The following is a 7,712-nucleotide window of genomic DNA, read 5'->3' on the forward strand; positions in this document are numbered from 1 at the left end:
CCATCATAATCATGCCTCGTGGAAGTGGTTTGGTGCGCCACGCCTGAATCGCGAAGTTGATGACACCACCTACCTAAGCATGCATGCCGTTGTTTGCTCATTTGCAACACCTCTGTGGTAGTGGTGAAGCCAATATCGTGGCTGTGCTACACAACTTTTGAGCTAAAGGCTTTACATAGAAATTAAATTCCATGTGTAAAATTCAAGAAATAATACAAGATTTAGAGATAACTTTTGTTTGACATCACAGGTTTGTAGTCCGGGCACCGTCACTACTATGTGGCAATCTAACCCATCTCTCTGGTCGCGTTGTGGGAGTCATTGTATGATGCTATAGTTGAAGAAGGGACAATGAAGCCAGAATGTGGGATGAGACGAGGAACGAATCTCACATGATTTTTCAGCCCCCCCCCTCTCAATCCGAATTCGTCTTCATGTTGAGCCGAACGATCAGAGTTGGGCAGAGTATGCCACGCTAGCAGAATGCGTATGGAAAACGAGCAAGTAAATGTAGACGGTGCAGCGGAACAATGTTAAATTCCGTAATTTGCACTTTCTTTAGTTCATTGATTAAAGCGCGATCTCCACACAAGTTTTATGACCGTAGATGAACTATACATAGAAAAGAAAGGGCAAATGTACACAAAGAATAAAAATAAGAAGCAAGACCATGGATATTGGCAAGCTGAATATCACCGTGCTGGTAGTATCACAACAAAGTGACAAACACGGATTTGGGACTAATTTATTTTGAGATAAAAGATTTGGGCCTAACTAGTTCATTTACGGGTAACTGGGCCTGCATGAGAGCCCTACCGGGGGTCTAAACATGATGGGCCATTGTTAGGCGCCTTCCATCACAGGCCTCACGTCCTTTTTTTTCCTTTTCTCTCGTCACGGACAGGCCTTTCGTTCCGGCTGCCGATTTGAGCACTGCCAGCAGCGCCCGCTCCTCCCCCTGTCAGCCGTCGATGCCTCCCCCGATCCAACACCTGCCGTCCAAACCAAATCGGGCGTGAGTATAAGTTCGCCGCCGTCACATCCGAGCAGCTTCCTCTAGTCTTGTCCCCTCCCGCGGCTAGGGTTTCCTCCGCTTCGCTCTCGCAGGTGAGACCCCCGACCCCCGATCCGATCTCGTGCCCCCGTCTGTCCTTCCGCTCGATTCCTCGCCTCGTCGGCCCGCCGCGCTGGTGCCCGGCGCTTGGGTCCGGGCTCCCGCTCGATTCGCCCGCGGGAATCCCGTCGGCCCGTGATTCGCTTGCTTGTACGGACAGATCCGCATCCATGGCGTGCCGTATCCGAATTAGGATTAGATATTCTGAAGAGGTGTCGGTGGTTTTCTAGATTCGTTGCGGTTTTGGGGCTGATGATTCGTAAGGGGGGAACAGTATGGTCGCAGCTAGGCTATACTACGTAATAGATTGCGTCACGAGATGTCCGTATGCTGCTCTAACTGAATTTGTGCTGGATTGGCTGCTTTGTATGGGGAGGGGTTTGCTCTGCTTGGCTGTTTGCTTGTATGATGTCAGTGGTTGTAGGTTGTGACATTTTGCTGCTTGTTTCGGTGCAGAATGCCTCGCTACGATGAGCGTGATCGTTATGGCGGCAACACAAGGCTGTACGTGGGTCGTCTTCCCTCGCGCACCCGCACAAGGGACCTTGAAGACCTCTTCGGCAGATATGGGAGGTGAGCGGGCAGAATTCCTCTCAGCCAGAGCTGCTTTTTGCCTTCTGAGTGACAAGTTCATGGAACAAATATACTAGTTCCTTCTTGTACAGCGGATTTATTTTGACCGGTTTCATGTCATGTCACCCATGCAAATTATGTGTGAGTTAGCTTTTAGTCAAATAGGTCTGTGCTTTGCTCTCTTGTCTGAAGACATGTAGAGCAGAAATTGAGACACACCTGTTCAATTTCTTGCACCCAATGGCGTTAGTCATCGACATGGTTACTCTGAGACAATGGCATTCCATACGGGATATCTAAGCCAGCACCCTGTGGTCTCTCAACATTGTTCTCTCTCCCCCCATTGTTTCTTGTACCATCACATATATCCACAAGCCCTTCATGTTTTTTAACTTGGATGATCTTGTTGAAGGTTTTGGGGGCTTACCCAACCTCGGTGTCCATGGTGGATTGGTGGGAGGGTGCCCTTGGTGGAATTGGTGGCTATTCTCGCAAAGTTTCTAGCAGACTTTGGCGATTGTTTTCAAAAATAAATTGCCTGTTTTAATGGAAATCACAATCATGCCTGGTGTTTAGTTCATTCTGCGTGGTGATACATTTCTCTACTTGCGTCTTGATGGTGTTACTGTTTCCGGAAACCATTTCCACAGAGTGCGACATGTGGATATGAAGCATGAGTTTGCATTTGTTGTAAGTAACCGCTCTTGTTCACCTTGTTTTGACTTCTTAATCCATGTTTGTACTGTTCACATTGATGCCCCTCCTTTTCTTGTATAAATCTTATTGCAGGAGTTTAGTGATCCCAGGGATGCTGATGAAGCAAGGTACAATCTTGATGGTCGTGACTTTGATGGAAGCCGCATGATTGTTGAGTTTGCTAAAGGGGTAAATATTGCTCACTATAATTTTTTCTATGTTGATTTATGCTTTTGTTATTTGCACTTATTATGATCTTCATTATAGGTTCCGCGTGGCCAAGGAGGAGGAGGTGACCGTGACCGTGGCCGTGGCGGTGACCGTGAATATATGGGTCGGGGACCTCCTCCTGGTTCTGGCCGTTGCTTTAACTGTGGGATTGATGGGCATTGGGCTCGTGACTGCAAAGCTGGCGACTGGAAAAATAGGTGCTATCGTTGTGGAGATAGTGGCCACATAGAAAGGGATTGCCAGAACAGCCCTAAGAACCTCAAGTATGCCCTGCGAGTTTGTCTTTTCTGTTTTATAAGTAGAGCATATCTGACTTAAGTTGTGTTGATGAAAACAGGCGTGGAAAGAGTTACTCCAGATCTCCATCTCCTCGCCGTGGAAGGGTGCGTGATAGGAGCTACAGCAGGAGCCGCAGTAGGAGCTACAGGTATACGTTGCTTTGAAAATTTGGGCACCGTTTCTGCTTATTCTGTGGCATGATTCCGTTGTTTTGGTAGTATGTGGAGTCTGAATTCTGAACATAGTACTGGTATTCTTTTTTCTTGCAAAACTAAAGCTCTTAAGACCTTTGTTGTCCAATTATCATGGTATTTCATTTTTTGCATATTGTTTTCCTGTTATGCATGGGTTTAGTTCCATCTGCTGCTATTCTGTGGGCATAGGTTTACTTCATCATACATTTTTACTAACCCGCTAATGTGGTAATTTTTAATTAAATACTCGTGTTTGCTACTAATGAATACTCCATCCCAAAATAAGTGTCTCAAGCTTAGTACAACTTTGTACTAGAGTTAGTACAAAGTTGAGACACTTGTTTCGGGGCGGAGGGAGTATATGCCAATGTAAAAAATTGGTTGATTCCTTGATATTGCTTTTAAACATACTCGTGTTGTGCTTTAATTCTTTTTTTTCCTATCATGTTTTGTATATGAAACACTGACTGTATGTCTCTTGCTTTACTTAGCCGCTCTGTTTCCCCAAGGAGGGATGAAAGGCGATCAAGGAGCCCCCGTGACAGTCGCAGCCCAAGGAGGAGCCCCCGTGACAGTCGCAGCCCCAGGAGGAGCCCCCGCGACAGTCGCAGCCCTATGAAGAGCCCCCGCGACAGTCGCAGCCCTACGAAGAGCCCCCGTGGCAGTCGCAGCCCTATGAGGAGCCCCCGTGACAGCCGCAGCCCTAGGAGGAGCGCTTCACCTGCCAAGGGGAGGGCCCGGAGCCCCACCCCTCCTGGCAGCAGGAGCCCTGCACCAAGGGAAAACAGCAGGAGCCCAATGAAGGCTGACAGCCCTAATAACATGAGCCCAGCTGCAAATGGTCGTAGCCCGAGCCCCAGGGACGGCGAAGACAATGGCAACCACCGTGCACCCAGTGGAAGTGCATCACCCGGTGGTGGTTGAGAGATGGATCGAAATCCTTCCGGTGTTCACCCAGTTGAAGTTCACCTGGTGAGGGTCGAGAGATGGATCAAATTCTTCCTACTGCTACGAAACTCTCCAAACATGTTGAACAAAGACTTGCCTGTACGAGTTTGATTTTATTGTGTACTCTATTTCGGTATTGATACTCCAGTCAGACCATAATATCTGTTGTACTATGTGCACATGGAATCATTTTGCAGTTTCAAATAATCTTCTTGTGCTTAATTTCTCATCTTTATCGTGCTACATGGTCGAAAATGCTTGTAGTATTTGTCCTTTGAAAGATGGGAAGGGAAACAATCTTTTCCATCATCCACTCTCCTCAGGGACGTACAAAAAACACCATCATCTTCTCATATAAGGCCATATGGGTTCATCTGCTGCGGACATTGACCATCTGCCAGAAGGTCCCTCTCATGGATGCATCGGTGAAATCGTCGTCGGCTACGCCGTCTCCCTCCACGCTGCCGGTTTGTGGCGGCGTGAGCTCTGTAACCATGTTGAGGCTGCTCACGTCGGAGAGGTCCAGGCCGTCGCTATCAACCGCGCTTCTCTGACGGCGAGGTGGCGGCGTGAGCTCTGTCACCATGTTGAGGCTGCTCACGTCGGAGAAGTCCAGGCCGTCGCCCTCCTGCAGCCGCATCACGAACTGCAGGTTCCACACCACGTCCTCCATGGCCGGCCGGTCGGCGCCGCGCTCCGCCAGGCACCTGGCCACCGTCTCGCCGTACTTCCTCAGCGCCGCCGGCCTCGCCGCGGCGGCGATGCGCCGGTCCACGATCTTCTCCAGCTCGCCCCTGCCCTGCCAGTGCAGCCCCCACTCCACCAGGTTCGACATGGGCTTCGGCAGCCTCGGGTCGACGACGGGCCGCGCGCAGACGGCCTCCAGCAGCACGACGCCCAGCGAGTACACGTCGGACTTGGCCGTCAGCTGCCTCGTCCGGCAGTACTCCGGGTCGACGTACCCGAAGCTGCCCTTCACCGCCGTGCTGACGTGCGTCTCGTCCAGCACCGGCCCGGCCTTGGACAGCCCGAAGTCGGCCACCTTGCCCGTGAGGTCGCCGTCCAGCAGGATGTTGGACGACTTGACGTCGCGGTGGATCACCGGCTTGTCCACGGCCGTGTGCAGGTAAAGGAGGCCCCTCGCCGCGCCGGCGCACGCCTCCAGCCGCTGCGCCCAGCTCAGCGGCGCCGCGCCGCCGCGGCCGTACAGCCGGCTCCGCAGCGAGCCGCGCTCCATGTACTCGTACAGCAGGATCATCTCCTCCCGCTCGTCGCAGTATCCGACGAGCGACACAAGGTGGCGGTGGCGCAGCCCGGACAGCAGCTCGATCTCCGTGCGGAACTCCCGCGCGCCCTGCCGCGACTCCGGGCTCGCGCGCTTCACGGCGACCTTAGTGCCGTCCTGGAGCACGGCGCCGTACACCTTGCCGAACCCTCCCTCTCCGATGATCAGGCTGTCGTCGAAGTTGCGCGTCGCGTCTTGCAACACGGCGAGCGGGAAACGGTAGCTCGGCATCACCGCGGCGGCAGCCCTGGGGCTGGCTCCCGGAATGTTACCGGCAGTAGTGAAGCTTGACGACCCTGACGCAATGGCGCCGCGAACGCTGAGGCGGCCGAGGAGTGGCATCCATGGCGTGGACGACTGGCTCTGCGTCGGCGTCGGCTGCTTCTTATCACTTTCCTCCTCTTCCTCCCCCTCCTTCTTCCTCTTCTTCCTGAGGACAATGGCGAGAGCAACGGCGATGGACACGAAAGCGAGCGCTCCGCACACGGAGCCAAGAGGGACGGCGAAACGCGACTTGGCTGCCCCCGCCGCCGGCTCGACGACGACGACGGAGCCGGCGCTCAGGTGCATCTTCATGATCTCAATCCCATTGAGGATGGCAGCGGGCATCACGATCTTATTTGCCAGAGGGCCAACATGGACGGCGAGTTTCCCGGAGGCTTCGCTAGCAGGCAACACGAAGTCCTTGTAGTACGGGAACGCCAGCGCACCATCGCCGACGGCGGCGAGGTCAAGGTCCGTCAGCACGGTGGCGTGACTGGCGTCGTCGACGTAGGCGTTGATGTGGAGCTGGTGGGGAGCCTTGCCGACGATGTCGCAGAAGTGGAACCTGATGAAGTAGCTGGAGCTGGCGTCGACGTCGAACTGCCACGCCATCTGTTTCTGCCCGTCGAATGAGCTGCTGTTGATCACGAGCTCCCTCGCCGTGGCGTAGACGACGTCCGGCGCGTCGGTCGCCGTCGCTTGCCCGGGCAGGCGGTTCAGCGTCCCGTTGTAGCGGACCTCCCGAGTCACCGCGTCGGCCACGGAATGGGAGAGGAATCGCAGGTCGGTGGTCCACTCTCGCCAGAGCGCGTCGTCGTCGGGCGCGACGGCCGGGCCGCCCACGTTGAGGCGGTAGGCCGTCTGCAGCGGCAGCGCGGCGGGGATGGGCTCTGGCCGGCCCGTCGACGACTCGGCGGCGTCGGCGACGAGGCCGTCGGGCGCGGAGACGACCTCGACGGCGTTGACGAAGGCGATGCCCCCGTCGACGAGCGGCACGAACGAGACCACGAGCGTGTCGCGCGCGACGTCCAGGAGGAACTCCACGCGCGCCGGCTGGGGCGACGACGACGTCGACGCGTTGCCGGGCTCGGGCGCCGGGACGCCGTCCTCGAGCAGCACGGCGTCCTGCGTGGACACCTTGAACGCCCTGGCCGCGGCGGCGAGGTCGTAGCTCCGGTACACGAAGGGGAAGAAGTGGAGGCGGAGGAAGTGCCGGCCGCGGCGCCTGATGGCGAACGAGTATGATGAAGGCGCGGAGAAGACCCTGGCGTTCTGGTACAGCGCGGCGTCGCGGAAGCCGGACACCAGGTCCGGCGAGGCCTTCACCGCGGCGCTGCGAGGGGACGTCAGGGTGACCGCGCCGGAGCCGGAGCCGCCGTCGTCGGCGAGGAAGAGCCTCCGGCCCACGGGCGTGTCCAGCGAGGAGCCGCAGCTGACGAGGTAGTTGTCCTCCGGCGCGTACGCCGCAGCGCCGCAGACGAGCAGCGCCGACACGAGCCCGAGCACGCCGCGAGGTCGAGCTCGCCGGAGCCTCGCCGTCGCGGCCATGGCAAACTCCGAGGACCACCTACACACGATCAAAAGATCATGCGCAGAACATGCAGAGAAGGAAACATGTCCGCCGGAAGTACATCGAACCACAGAAAAGCTACAAGGAGCCAAAGAAGAGCGACAGGGGGACGAACGGCGCTACCTCCAGGCTCCGGCTACCGGCCAGCTGATTCAGCAGCAGTCGAGGTCCACCATGGATGATGTGCGCTGCCGTGGTGTCATGCTTATCTGCGAGGCCTTGGGTTGGTGCGAGGCCAGGGATTGCGGGAAGAAGGGGACACAGAGGTCACTGGCGACCGGTCAGAGAGACGGATCGCCATCAGAGGCGGCCCGCCGAATTGAAGGCTTGTTCGTCTCGTAGCGCCCTCCTCCCCACGCCATTGGGCACGCAAGTCGCAACCGTTACCGAACTTGTGAGCAGGGGACTGGACTGGACTGGAATGTTGCTGCACTTGGAAGCTCGTTGGAACGTACTAACCCTACCACTGAATATTCAGGAAGAAGACGACAGTGGCGACAGGCCGAGCTGCATGCTGGGAATTCCGTGGCACGCGTATGGAAAAAATGCACCTGAAAG

The 7,712-nt window shown here is 55.7% G+C and overlaps 2 protein-coding genes across 2 annotated transcripts; one reads left to right on the forward strand and one right to left on the reverse strand.

Moving 5' to 3' along the window:
* The first annotated feature begins 902 nt into the window (after nucleotides 1-902).
* On the forward strand, nucleotides 903-4,257 carry LOC125543116 (serine/arginine-rich splicing factor RS2Z32-like). The gene is made up of 7 exons (XM_048706367.1): nucleotides 903-1,107; nucleotides 1,571-1,687; nucleotides 2,338-2,377; nucleotides 2,477-2,572; nucleotides 2,651-2,877; nucleotides 2,952-3,041; nucleotides 3,579-4,257. The coding sequence occupies exons 2-7, from the start codon at nucleotides 1,572-1,574 to the stop codon at nucleotides 4,009-4,011; spliced, it is 1,002 nt and encodes a 333-aa protein (XP_048562324.1). The 5' UTR covers nucleotides 903-1,107; nucleotide 1,571; the 3' UTR covers nucleotides 4,012-4,257.
* LOC125543115 (receptor-like protein kinase HERK 1) lies at nucleotides 4,225-7,505 on the reverse strand. Its single transcript, XM_048706366.1, has 2 exons — nucleotides 7,278-7,505; nucleotides 4,225-7,151 (listed from the first exon to the last, which is right to left on the reverse strand). The coding sequence occupies exon 2, from the start codon at nucleotides 7,130-7,132 to the stop codon at nucleotides 4,406-4,408; it is 2,727 nt and encodes a 908-aa protein (XP_048562323.1). The 5' UTR covers nucleotides 7,133-7,151; nucleotides 7,278-7,505; the 3' UTR covers nucleotides 4,225-4,405.
* Nucleotides 7,506-7,712: the final 207 nt, after the last annotated feature.

Source organism: Triticum urartu, chromosome 3, assembly GCF_003073215.2.
Source record: "Triticum urartu cultivar G1812 chromosome 3, Tu2.1, whole genome shotgun sequence".
Taxonomy (NCBI): Eukaryota; Viridiplantae; Streptophyta; class Magnoliopsida; order Poales; family Poaceae; genus Triticum; species Triticum urartu.

Coding starts and splice junctions, on each gene's coding strand:
- LOC125543116 (XM_048706367.1), top strand. CDS start 1,572: ATGCCTCGCTACGATGAGCGTGATCGTTATGGCGGCAACACAAGGCTG. Junction 2,573..2,650: donor TTGTTGAGTTTGCTAAAGGG/GTAAATATTGCT, acceptor TCTTCATTATAG/GTTCCGCGTGGCCAAGGAGG. Junction 3,042..3,578: donor AGCCGCAGTAGGAGCTACAG/GTATACGTTGCT, acceptor TGCTTTACTTAG/CCGCTCTGTTTCCCCAAGGA.
- LOC125543115 (XM_048706366.1), bottom strand. CDS start 7,132: ATGGCCGCGACGGCGAGGCTCCGGCGAGCTCGACCTCGCGGCGTGCTC.